The sequence below is a fragment of the Mastigoproctus giganteus genome, chromosome 3, assembly GCF_048544385.1.
Source record: "Mastigoproctus giganteus isolate SK-2022 chromosome 3, ASM4854438v1, whole genome shotgun sequence".
Lineage (NCBI taxonomy): Eukaryota > Metazoa > Arthropoda > Arachnida > Uropygi > Thelyphonidae > Mastigoproctus > Mastigoproctus giganteus.
The window spans coordinates 31,818,025-31,832,396 of record NC_143577.1 but is presented as its reverse complement, the minus strand read 5'-3'; the positions used below and the strand labels follow the sequence as shown (position 1 = coordinate 31,832,396).

The window sequence follows — 14,372 nt, the reverse complement described above, 5'->3', positions numbered from 1 at the left end:
GTAAGAGTTGATTAAGCAGGTCCATGTAGATGTTACACGAGTGCATTACGTGGTACCGTTCCTCTAGTTCCGGATATTCTCAATGGGCATCATTTATAAACCGAAAGTCTTGAATTAGTTTTTTGAATGACCCATGTCCTGTCAGAAGAACAGTAGTATGTACATTATGGAAGAACCAGTCGAGTCGTTGTTTGCTCAAGTGGGAGACATTGGTTGGAAATAGCTTTGTAGAACTGCCTTTGCTGGAATAATCTCAACGAATATGCCCAAGGGAGACAGGTTCCTGTTAAGTACACCGGAGTTCTTGTTTAGATGTGCATCGACAAAGAGTTTTATCCTGAGAATTTCAGCTTCTTTGTTCTTTCTGATAGCATGAAAATCCCAGTGAGAGCCCTCTTGGAGGTCAAGGGGAATACAACCTGTCAATCCTTGTAATTCTGCTTTTGACGGCTTGTGGGGGGGAGGAAATTAAAGGTCTTTAATTTTATTTGAATGTTAATAATAATAATTCTTTTTAAATATTCTTTGTTTTGTTGTGTTCCCTTATAACTATATAGACCTCTATTTCTTACACCCCCATGTACACATCTGACTTTGCTTCAGAGGAGAATCCGAGATTCAAGGGAACTTCTCAATTATGTATAATTCCCTTCGGAAAGGCTGAGTGTTCAAGAATGACAAACAACACACTTTAATATATAACGTAACATCGTTTATTTACATATATATACACAACATGAGATACAACTCAAGTGCATAGCATGTAATATGACATACAAATTTAAATCAAAGATGCCTTGCATATATTACTATTATTCCTGTTTCCCTTCAGCAGCTAATCTGAGTTTACAACTGTATTAAAACACTGGATTCATTCTTCTTGCCCGAACTAACTCCTAACACTTATAAATTCACCATACTTTTTTCACTTACTCCTGGATACAATTCTGTTTCATATATTAACAATCAATATGCTACTTTCATCATTATACTCTGAGTCCTCACCATTCTGCTACAATATACTTGTAGACCAATCTTAACTTCCCTAAAGTCTCTATTTGTTATCAGTCTTTTAGATAAACCAACAATTGTTCATCAATAAAAACACTATATTCAGAGTTGCTCATATAATTCAATTATCTATCATTTTATTTTCTACTACTACCCCTTTTTAATTACTATACTGTTTCACTAACATTCCTTCTTGTTAACTTACACTACTTAATATATTGCTCACTTACTTCTATCTTTTTTCTTTTCTTTTCCGGGGAGGGTTCAAGCTTCCATTTTAGGTTGTCAGGCTACCTTCTAAGGATCTCCATCTGCTTTCTCCTGAATCTGTTTCAGATAATTTTCTGGAACTCCTGGCTGCATGGGTCTGGCGTCCTTTCCCCACCTTATCGGGGTACCTTCCATTCGCCGCTTCCTCCCTTCTCATCGTGTTACTAATTCCGCGGATTTCGCTCCTTCTCTCTCCAACTTATTAAAACTTATTCACAAGAAGAAAACTCACAGGGCATCTCTCACTAACTCCTTCTCTACCTCACATTTTACCGCTCATCCACAAGGAGAAAGCTCATAGGGTGCCACTCTCGCCCCTGCGCCCAACCTTTTAAGAACTTCTTATTAAAGTAAGAAATATTTCACAGCGCTCGTTGCATTCGGGCCACTACCCTTGCCTTCCTCCATGACGGATTAGACTATTTGCAAAACGGCCACTGCTCTTGCCTTCCAATGACGGACAGGCTTGTTCTCCTTGCACTCCATGTTTTCTAACACGACAAAAACTCAACTGTCTGTCCTAACTCATTTTTACCAACACCGAGCAGAACCTCTACTTTGTCTCCCTCTAACTCGTTTCCATAAACACCCACATAAAACTCAACTGAGGGTTCTGTGTCTCCCTCTCTGTTCACTCACCTTTTTCATCCCAATTACGTACCGCCCCTGTGTGTCAGGCACGTCCTGGTTCTGAGTCTTAACCAATCTTTCTCATTTTATCAACTTTTCCTCTGTCCTATTTGCCCATGTTATCTTTTCCCAAACTGTCTCCTTTTTGTTCGATCTAACTTCTTATTTTAAGAAATTTGTAAAATTTCTCAGGCCGTCTGTACCTTTTGAAGTTCGCTGCCATCTTTCTGTTTTGCTTAAAACCTTTACTTCCTAAGATGCCAAAACTTGCTATCACCGAGAGCCAGACGCCAGTCTTAAATCTAATTCCAGCATATGTCCCGTATTTACTTCCTGTTTAGTCTCCAGGTGTCACCGATGAAAGGAATATCCCGACAAATCTCAGTCTTCTGCCATTTGTTCTTTCAGAGCCTCCAATGTTTTAACACCTATTCACCAACAGCCGTTGCTACCTGTACCCATTGTTTTGGCGTTGTTTCCCTTGTACTGGGAGTCGAAGTGTACCCAGATTGCTACTAGCCTTTGTCAAGCTTACCCTTCCTTCAAGAGATGCTCTTGAAGAGGGAAGGTGACTACAGCAAGATCCCCGCTTAATGCACAGGCTGATTACACCTGGTTTACGCTTGGTTTCCAGAGGTCTTCTTTGTATAGAATGGACGTATATTATTGATTAGATTGCTAGAAGTAATTATCACATCTTTAGCCCGCGGATTTTTTGATAAGGTGGCGCTGTTATCGCTTAATTAGACATCGAAGAAGAAAGACGTCCTCCTTCGATGTCTAATTAATGCCCGATATTTCCAATTAATTTTGTCGAATGCATTTTAAAATTTTCTCGCAAACCATAAAGCATGCAACGTTTCTTCCCACGAACATATTTTCCTGCAGATTCGCTCATATAATGAACACTTTTGAAAATATTCGTTCCTCTTTTTCAAATTTACACTCCCTCCATATAGAATTAACCACCGCGTTATATTTCATGTTCTTCGAAATCGCTAAACTGTTATTTTAATCGCAGAGCCTCAATACATACACAACACGGGTTTAAAATATGTGTCTAATGAATCCTCTGTACCTCTTCTTCTGTAGGGAACGATGCTTGCATGTGCAGTAATGCTAGGAGCATTGTAAATAAATTTGACGAATGAGAAGTCCGGATTTAGTCATGAAACGCAGACTTCTTGGGGCATGGAATTGTGGGGACAGCGGAGCCACGATATCACTCGAACACAAGCGATGCTGAATCTGAATGTGTGGACTACCGTATATGCAGGAAGGAGAGGCAGGACAGGAGGGAATATGCTCTTACTTATCTAAGGCAGTGCACCCAGTTCGCACGGGGAACCAGTGCAACGTTGTGTCAGTTTGGTGTGATATAAACACTGGGGAAACGTAATCGACAGTAGGGGTTTGTTATATGACGAATGCATAAAATAGAGGAAAATATAGAAAATAATCAAATTCAGAGATCATTGGAAACGAATTTATTTAACAAATTCTTTTCGTTCAAACCAAAATGCAAACTTTTTTCATTTAAGCTTTCGGAAACAGAAACCAAATGCAATAAAGGGTTCACGATCTGTTTAGTTTTTTTGTAATCCATCTATGCTTTTGGATCTGCCTTACTGTGGGCCGCTCATTAACATCTAGGCTTAAAATAAAATGTACGATTCTCATATAAGCTTTTAACTTGGTTTCTTATTAAGATTGGTACATTATATTCTATCGCTGCTTTCATAATAAATATATTTTCCACGCTTGATAGCCACATTGGGACGTTGAGTAATGGATACTCAGCGTACATTCCACAATGCTATTCACAACAACAGGAGTTAACTGTTGCGTGTCATATGACGTATGTCAAGAATCCATCTCTTCCCACAATGGGCAAATACAACCATACTGTATCCTGTCGGTGTATTGTACAGCAACTTCCAGAAATTTTATCTCTTAAAAATGTTGTATCAGCTTAGTGTTTTCCGTAGTGTTTCCTTTAATACTTCCTTTAGTGTTTTCATTTATTTGTTTTATTTTTGCTGTTGAACCTTTTATCTCAGCTACTTATGTACCTTTCATATTCGAACTGTAGAAACTCAACAATTAGCAACATGTCTTCCGGGAGTGAAGAACCGAATTCAGATGACATCTGCAGCGAACAGTACTCTTTTGACGTACAATCTACGGATATATTCGAGGTCATCCCGAAAAAAATAAGAAAAAAACATGCCACCCAAAGTGTTGACGACTACATATTTTTTAAAGATGTACTGGAAACACAAGGAATATTGGTGGAAGAGGAAATTGGAACTGGAAGTTATGGGAAGGTTTATAAAGGTAAATTTAAGAAAATTATTCGATTTGAAAGGGTAGCAATTAAAGTAATAAACCAAAAGACTCTATCTGAAGAATATCTAAAAAACCAACTTCCCGTTGAAATGAATATTTGGAGCAAATTGAAGCACAAGAACATCATTGAGTTAAAGAAGATATTGTTTATAGGGTATAACGTCTTTTATATTATGCAGCTGGGCGCTAAAGGCAGCATTACTACTTATATGGAAAATCACAATGTTACAGAAGAAACAGCTAAAAAATGGTTCACGCAATTGTTATACGCAATGCAATACTTGAAGGATAATCACATTGCCCATCGCGACATTAAACCTCAAAATATTATGTTAAATTGTAAACTACTGGCCAAATTGGCTGATTTTAGCCTTTGTACCATTGTTGAAAGAAACAACACGGAAGAACCGTTCAGCAAATCCGTATGTGGCACCTTTTCGTATATGGCGCCAGAATTGCTTACCAGATCAATACCCTATGATCTATATGCAGCTGACGTGTGGTCTGCTGGAGTAACACTCTACGAAATCCTAAACGACGAACTACCCTATGCAGTACGTTACAATATCACGACATTATTGAGAAACAAAGCTACAAGCTTCTACGAATGTAAGAACCCTGACATAACTGAGGAAGGGAGAAACATCCTGCAATTCATCTTACAGCCAAATGTTAAGGAGCGGCCCACAGTGAGCCAAATAAAAAACCATAATTGGATTTCGCAACAGTAGACAGATGGTCAACCCATTATAGCATTTCGTTTGTGTTTCTCAAGCATTGCGTAATAAAATATTGAATTTTGGTTTGCATGAAAAGAATTTTTTAAATAAATTGGTTTTCAATGATCTCTGAATTTGATTATTTTTTTATATTTTCCTCTATTTTATGCATTCGTCATATAACAAACCCCTACTGTCGATTACGTTTCCCCAGTGTTTATATCACACCAAACTGACACAACGTTGCACTGATTACCCGTGCGAACTGGGTGCACTGCCTTAGATAAGTAAGAGCATATTCCCTCCTGTCCTGCCTCTCCTTCCTGCATATACGGTAGTCCACACATTCAGATTCAGCATCGCTTGTGTTCGAGTGATATCGTGGCTCTGCTGTCCCCACAATTTCATGCCCCAAGAAGTCTGCGTTTCATGACTAAATCCGGACTTCTCATTCGTCAAATGTATTTACAATGCTCCCAGCATTAGTGCACATGCAAGCATCGTTCCCTACAGAAGAAGAGGTACAGAGGATTCATCAGACACATATTTTAAACCCGTGTGGTGTATGTATTGAGGCTCTGGGATTAAAATAACAGTTTAGCGATTTCGAAGAACATAAAATATAACGCGGCGGTTAATTCTACATGGAGGGAGTGTAAATTTGAAAAAGAGGAACGAATATTTTCAAAAGTGTTCATTAAGAGTTAAGACTGCGCGAATCTGCAGGAAAATATGTTCGTGGTAAGGAAACGTTGCATGTTTTATGGTTTGCGAGAAAATTATTTTAAAATGCATTCGACAAAATTAATTGGAAATATTGGGCATTAATTAGACATCGAAGAAGGAGGACGTCTTTCTTCTTCGATGAACTCTGAATATAGTGTTTTTATTGATGAAGAATTGTTGGTTTATCTAAAAGACTAATAACAAATAGAGACTTTAGGGAAGTTAAGATTGGTCTACAAGTATATTGTAGCAGAATGGTGAGAACACAGAGTATAATGATGAAAGTAGAATATTGATTGTTAATATATGAAACAGAATTGTATCCAGGAGTAAGTGAAATAGGTATGGTGGATGAGTATAAGTGTTAGGAGTTAGTTAGGGCAAGAAGAATGAATCCAGTGTTTTCATATAGTTGTAAACTCAGATTAGCTGCTGAAGGGAAAAAGGAATAATAATAATATATACAAGGTATCTTTGATTTAACTTTGTATGTCATATTACATGCTATGCACTTGAGTTGTACCTCATGTTGTATATATATATGTAAATAAACGATGTTACGTTATATATTAAAGTGTGTTGTTTGTCATTCTTGAACACTCAGCCTTTCCGAAGGGAATTATACATAATTGAGAAGTTCCCTTGAATCTCGGATTCTCCTGTGAAGCAAAGTCAGATGTGTACGTGGGGGTGTAAGAAATTGAGGTCTATATAGTTATAAGGGAACAAAACAAAACAAAGAATATTTAAAAAGAATTATTATTATTAATATTCAAATAAACTTAAAGACCAGTGAAGACATATATATATATTAAGTACCTTTAATTTCCCCCCCCCCACAAGACGTCAAAAGCAGCATTACAAGGATTGCCAGGTTGTATTCCCCTTGACCTCCAAGAGGCCCTCACTGGGATTTTCATGCTATCAGAAAGAAAAAAAGAAGCTGAAATTCTCCGGATAAAACTCTTTGTCGATGCACATCTAAACAAGAACTCCGGTGTACTTAACAGGAACCTGTCTCCCTTGGGCAAATTCGTTGGGACGATTCCAGCAAAGGCAGTTCTACAAAGCTATTCTTACCAAATGTCTCCCACTTGAGCAAACAACGACTCGACTGGTTCTTCCCTAATGTACAAAGTACTGTTCTTCTGACAGGACATGGGTCATTCAAAAAACTACTTCGGGACTTTCGGCTTATAAATGATGCCCATTGTGAATATCCGGAACTAGAGGAACGGTACCACGTAATGCACTCGTGTAACATCTACATGGACTTGCGTAATCAACTCTTACTCGATCTAAATTTAACCGCAATCACTCCAGAAAGCAAACTGAGTCGTTCAGACTAGACGTTCCTGACTCTGCCTCTCCTCGAACCTGCTCTTCTCTCATTAGCGGCCAGAACAACTTATTGAACACTGACCAATTTTGGATCTTGTTCTCCATCACTGCAGACTAGGGGTCTTTTTAATATATTTCACAGTTATGGTCTTGAAAATGTTTGCAATTTTCCAACCAGAGAAAATGTCTACCTAGATCTATCATTCTCCTATATTCATATAGAGGTTCGCAAGATAATCCTATATTCCACTCGGATCATTCTCCAATTACTTTTGATATCACTGTAACATCCCATAACTTAAAATGCAGCTCCCGTGCTCCCAGATTCAATTTCAGAATAGCTAACTGGCCTTTGCTTCATCTAGCTCTCAGCAATAAGGAAAGCAGCTCCTTGATGCTATTGATGACATCGATGTGCTCACCAATAACCGGATTAACTGAGTCCAATCAGTTATATTCGACATTGTTCCTCAATCCCATTTGACGGCACGCTATACCTAACCACACTGGTATAACAGCTAATTAATAATAAAATTAAATCTAGAGAATTCTATGTGATAAGTATAAGCAATCAGGTGACACTACCAAATATTCAGCAAAACCCGCAAAGAAGTGAAAACGATCAACATGTATACAGATCAGTGCAGATCGGCCCTGTGGAAAGACAAGTCTTTATGCTCCATTCAGTCTGATGGACGTATTTCGGTATGGTGGATGCATGGAGAACGCTTACTGTCTGAGTATGTTAGTTCCATTGTAAAAGAGAGGTGTCGTAGGTGTCTATTGGTTGCTGGTTCCCACACAATTGCTTTGGCCAATTCATTTTACCCTAAATTGGGTGATTTGAAGGGAATGACATCGGAACATAACAGTGGCGAGCACAGAGACCAACCTCAACAAAAGTATTTTTAGTATGAACCGGAACGAAAAATCATGGCATAGCCAAGACTGTCCCCCTTCGCTAGTGAAGTAACTAAACAACACAACAACACGTACTAGCAAACATGGCACTACTCTAATTTCTGACCATTGTACAAAGTTTTGTATATCATTGCAGAGAACCATAGCGGAGTTGAACTAAAGTTTAGGGGCTGCCTTACGTAGGACACAGCACATGTCCACATTCTCTAGTGAAGCTCGTGAACTTTATAGAGGGAGTGAAGAACAATTACATTTCTATCATAAATTAATAAAACGTCTTGCACAGTACAGTAGCAGACATTATGGCCAAAGGTAGGTGTTAAGCGCCAAAAGAAACTAAGATGGAGCGCGTCTCTAAATTGCGTGTATTCTGTGGTCAATTAACCTGTTTGCTGGACGAAAACCACAAGCTTCCAGGGGCAAAACCATATAACCCTCGCCTAAGACCCACTAACTCAGCTACGTTGTGAAAAAGGCCCATAAAAATTCTTCGCGTCATTGACGACATTCTAACTTAAGTCTTTTCCACCCGATGTAGGGAGTACGGTGATTATACCAACTGTGCTACCCACATGAAGATATAACCATCATTTTTTTTTTTTTTTCTGTGAGGGAAAGAAAAACTTCTTAGTTACCAGAAAAGAGGAATCTTGAACGAAAACTCTATAGGCATGTTCAACGTTTTTGGAAACTGGAAGACCTTTCGTGTAAGATTACTTCAATAGCCATCACTGATTGCCTCGTTGGTACACAGTTGGTAGAATCGCCGTCTTCCAGCATACCGGGTGGAAGAGACTAGAATTAGAGTCCAGTCGATGGCGTGAGGAATTTTTATGGGCCTTTTTCACAACGTGTCTGAATTAATCGGTATCAGGCGATGGTAGCATGGTTTTTTTCTCCCGGAAATTCGGGTTTTTCGTCCAGCAAAAAGAAAATCGATCACATAACATACGCAATTAAAAGACAATATATCCAGAGCAATATGACCTTAGCCGCCTGATGCTCCTAAAACCTTACTGATATCAATTATTATTATTAACTCCCAATATTTTTAAATCTTGTTTCATATTCCTAAGAGCTTGTACAAAAAGAAAATAATCATTCACTTTAATGGATCAGTAGAATTCATGGGTCTCTGTAGGGAAGATGTAATCACTTAGTTCTTGATGGCTGGTTTGCGAGACAAGTCACTGTGGTAGCTTATAAAGATAGCTTTGCGCTTCACTCAGAAGATGATTAGAATGAAAAGCTGTAAAATGTTCATAATTAAAAGTGGGTGGAATATTCGAAATAGATGGTGTCTTACACATGTTTCTAGTTCAGTCGGATAATAAATTATTAAATCTTTCTCTAAGAAGAATATAAAAAGGGATGATCAATTAAGGAGGGTCACGAACACGTGGATAATGAAGCACACAGTGCAAGGTTCGCAACTGCAATCCTTGTATGATAGATGCAATATGCGATGAATTCGAACAGTGTGATAGGAGACTAATAGTCAGTATGATCTGCTAGTAGCATAATTTCGAATAAAATAAATTTAATAAATTTTTACATATAAATTTCGAATAAAAATGTTAGAAATTCATACACACACACACACACTCACTCAACAACCGCGCTGGGTGGACACCGGAGGACTGGAAACGAGCGCGCTGGTCGGATGAGTCGAAATACCTGATGCAACACGCCAATGCACACCTTGTTGTACGGCGCAAGAAACACGAGTCCATGGATCCATCGTGCATAACGTCTACTCTCCAGGCTAGTGACGGTGGTGGCTTATTACTGGGCATGATTTTCTGGCAAGAACTAACACCCCTAGTGGATATGGAACAACGATTCACTTGAGAGGAATACCGGCAGCTCTTAGGAAACCATGTGCACCCTACCATGTTGCATTTATTCCCCAGAGAGAAACAGGATTTTCCAAGACGATAACGCACCGTGTTATCGTGCCCGCACTGTACACGCTACTTTGAGGAACACAGGGAAGATATCACCCATCTTGATTGGCCTCCAAATTTGTCTAGCCTCAATCTAATTGAACACCAGTGAGATGTTCAGATTCAGACATCTAATGGAATCAATGTCTAGTCAATTAGTGGCTGTTATCCTTGCGAACGGTGTCCCAATACGGTATTAGTTAGGAAGCCACAATTCTGTGGTCACTGAATGTATATACAGTATACTGCATATAGAGAAAAGTACATCGGAGAAGAGTAATAAACATTATATATTTGTAATTAACCTTCGTTAAATTTTAAGAACGTAAAAATACAGAACGTTCTGTAGCTCTATAGCAGCTTTTAACTTAATAAAATAGTTATATAACTATTTCATTAAACCTTCTATAAAGTATTTAAGGGCAAAGGCCTCCTGCTACGAGGTAGAATGACTAATATGTAGATTAGTGCAAATGCATCATTTTAAAGTAGCTATCTACCAAAGTAGTTAACTTAATTAATTAAATTGGCATCGTTTTCGTTATATCTCTAATTGACTGCCTTCACAACGAGTTGCCATGGTATCGTACTACCTCGAATAAATAACACTTCACCAGGGGAGAGGATCATCGTTTCACATTATCACCATGAGGGATAATGTGAAACGAATGCACCATTCCTTCTGACTCTGACGGCGGATGTAGCGTGCTTTAGTTCGTGCACGTTTAAAGGCTGATAGATTGACCGTGGTAGGATATCGTCGAAATATCCCCCAAGCTTTGTTTTGAGCCTTTTTGGCTGCTGTCATTCTGGATTTCACCATGGTTTTGGAAACGGAGGAAACCGGGTGGACGTTTTTGGAATTTTTTGTTATGCACGTGACTACATCATTATAGGCTTCTGACTGACTGCAGAGATGTCAAAATTTGCCAGGTGCTGAAATGTACTCCAGTCAGCCTGATGAAACTTCCACCGTGGTAACCTAAAAGGCAGAAATGGTCTCCCAGTGTGTAAGCAGGTTAGCACAGGGAAGTGATCACTTCCTTATATTGGTTCTCCTCCACTTCCAAAGTGAGTGAAAAGGAATAGAGAAGGAGAGCAGATAGGTGGATCAATGGCGGAAAACGTACTGGTAGGCATGTGGAAGAAGGTGTTTGTTCCAATATTTAGAAAGGAGAGGTCTTTGTCATTTAGCATAGATTCTATGACTCACCCCCTTCCTTTGATGCCAGCACTACCCCGCAAGGTATTATGTCCATTGAAATCTCCGATAATTAAGAAAGGGGAAGGCAATTGCATTACAAGATCATCAAGGTCTTCCTGGGAGATGTCAGTCCCAGGTGGCAAATAAATAGAGCACACGGTTAATAAAAATCCCACTGTAAGGAGAATTGCAACACCCACAATGCTGGCTGTATTTAGCAAGGGCTGAAGTGGGGTCTGGTTGCCCAAAAGGATAGCGACTCCTCCATGAGCAGAACCATCAGCAATTCTATCCTGACAAAAAATTGAGATGTTATGCATGGTGGGATCATCATTTGCCTCTATCTAGATAAGTCTCCTGCAAACAAAAGCAAACTGGCTCGTGCTTTTGCAGGAGGGCCTTGATGTCATCAGTATTTCGCCGGAATCCACGACAATTCCATTGTAGGAATTTAGCCATTATTTTGGCTTGGAGGGTCCATCAGGCGGTTTCCGAGGTCCTGAGGGCTTACCTTTGTCAGTCTTGTGTTTGGCTCTTTTGGGAAAGTATGGACGCTGTCAGGTGTCCATTTCTTCCCCCGCAAAGAGTTCCAAGATTGATTCGTCCGGTACCTCCTTGTCCTCTACATCCATTGTTTCTGTTATTATTGGTTGCTCTTGTTTACCACTTGCTTTTGATAGTGGTGGAGCACTAGGAGGTACGGATACAGGAGTGGCAGTTGACTGTATTTTCTTTTTTTAAGTTTCTCAATTTCCTTTTCAGCTTTTCACCGCTGGCAGGTTTTAGAAATATGTAGGGTGTTCTCCTCGGAAATTAGAATTTATTATTTTATTACTAATTAGTACTAATTAAGTAGTACTAATTACTAAATAGTACTATTTAATTAAGAGTTAGTACATTCCTGGTACAAGCGCAGAGCGGCGCGCCCGTTACAGTCCGCATCTCCATACACGAGGTGCATGTCGGCCAGTTCAACGTTTGAATACTCGTTCATCCTATTGACTCGGAAACCGGTTCACAAATGCTAAATTCCGCAAATGCAAAAGCTTATAATGTTTGTAAATTGCGCGTTCTGTGGTTGGCTTGCTGGAAGAAAAACCATTTTATCCTCGCCTGAGACAAACACAGCCAGGTTTTGAAAACTACCCATAAAATTATTCGCGCCGTTGACGGGATTCAATATCAGGTCTTGTCCACCCCGTTTAGGTTGTTTTTGTTGAACGATTTTAGGAACATCAGCGACTCAGGTTGAAACAGCGACCAAAGAATGCAATACAATTTAAATCGTGTGTGTTCTTTGATCGCTGTTCAAGAGTTTTGGTCAAAACTGGAGTTTCGGAAAAAAAAAAACAACCATACCGCTCTCGCAGGAGACAAACTAACTCTGTGAAAAACCTGCATAAAAAAAATCCTCAGGATCATCGACTGAATTGAAATTCAGGTCCTTTCCGTCCCGTGTGGGGAGAGCGGGGATTATACACACTGTGCAAAGCACAAGGGACCTCCAGTAGTACCCTCACACAAAACCTTAGTTTTTTCCGACCTCATGGCTGATTCCAAATTTGCATCTTTCGGCACCTGATGCTAAAATCTGTAAGGTTCAGAAAGGTAGCCTGCTAAGCAGTCGACTTAAAAAATTGATCGTACTTTGCTTTGAATTGCAACAAGAGAACTAAGACAGTACATTCTTTGTTTCTGAATCACACATAATTTCTGGCGATTTTATAAAGGTTTCCATGAATATTCATCCCGTTTCAGGAGATAAATCATTGGAATTCACAAACAATAAACCCCAAACACATCGCTTCAACCCACCCACCACCCCCGTGTATTTCGGTTTTTTTTCTTTTTGAAATGTTAATGCTTTAAATTTCAGAAAAAACGTTACGTGCACGGCTCACGTGGCAGCAAACATCGCAGCAATTTGCGGTACACAGATGTCACTCAGAAAGAAGCAACCTTCTCACGGTGTGCGTGCCACCGTGGTCAGCCACACAATTATTCTTTGCAATGCCCAACACATTAGGGATTGTAAATTACAACCGTACGCTTCGTTCATCCGACCAGCGCCACACCTCTCCTCTCCACCTAAATTCTTCACATGCTTACCCTCTGTCTCGTTGTTCTGTGTTCAAAGAGTACAGTGCACCAAAATATGAATACAGTAACCAGAATCAGTGGTGTGTTATCCAACCTCGATGCTCCTTTAAACATGATCCTCGTCTTCCTCGTAACGTCACTATGACTGAACTCCTGAATTATTAAATATCATATCAAGAAGAAGGTACCATCACATAAAACAATATTACTTGTTATTTTGAATGCGAGGAGGTAGAATAGCAAAGACCGGATTGCTGAAATCCCCCAAACGTCCATGCTACACTTGTTCTTTCTCAGACATCTGTTGCAGCCTGATTCAGTTCAGATAGTCTGTACCGAATGCCAAATACCACGAGTGCACCCTTTATATAACGTCCAAATTATGACATCACTTGACACGTCACAATGGCTGCTATTATTGAAAATTCAATTAGAAGGACGGAAATTGATCCATTTTAATTATTGAAAGATACTCGTTGCAAAGTTTAAATTGTTGACCTTTCTCAAAACGACCTGCCCATGGGTCCTGCGAAATAAAGTTATTCTCGAGTAATCAAGAGTCTGCTGACGAGGCTACTAGAGACGGTCGTTTTCAAAGCCGCTAAGTGGATTTTTCTTATTTATTGATTTGAAATTATTGTTTTTCTAAAACTTTTGATTTAAATTTAGTAGTATAGCATTATTTTGTGATTTTCTGATTAATTTGGTATATTTATTCTTTACTCGGCCTTGTAATTGCATAAAAGTATCGGTAAAGGTTTCCACGTGTTTCAACTCCGCTAACCGTTCGTAATTTTCCCGCCTTTGTGATACGATATACCGTACTAGATAGCGTTAGTTGAACTTCGTTAGCAGTTAAATTGTACGTTTAAATAAATACATATAACGACTTAGATTACAAACGTAATTAATTATACATATAACCACTTAGGTTACGTAATATAAATAATTAGTAAAAACAAATAATTAATACATAACTTGATACGAAAGTTATATAAAGGGATTTCGCAGATAACACTCGTTACTGAAACATAAATATAGCGTTATAACTGTGTTTGGATACAAGTTTAGGATTTAATTTTGTACAGAAATTGAAATTTTATTGAAAGTAAATCTAAATCATGACTCAAACCAGAGCAGCAAAGCAAAGGGCTC

At 39.0% G+C, this 14,372-nt stretch overlaps 1 protein-coding gene across 1 annotated transcript; it reads left to right on the top strand.

Moving 5' to 3' along the window:
- Positions 1-4,022: 4,022 nt before the first annotated feature.
- On the top strand, positions 4,023-4,991 carry LOC150087848 (testis-specific serine/threonine-protein kinase 3-like). The gene has a single exon (XM_090369938.1). It carries the CDS (start codon positions 4,023-4,025, stop codon positions 4,989-4,991), a length of 969 nt encoding a protein of 322 aa, XP_090226064.1.
- Positions 4,992-14,372: the final 9,381 nt, after the last annotated feature.

Excerpts from the sequence above, each read along its gene's own strand:
- LOC150087848 (XM_090369938.1), top strand. The coding sequence starts at position 4,023 with ATGTCTTCCGGGAGTGAAGAACCGAATTCAGATGACATCTGCAGCGAA.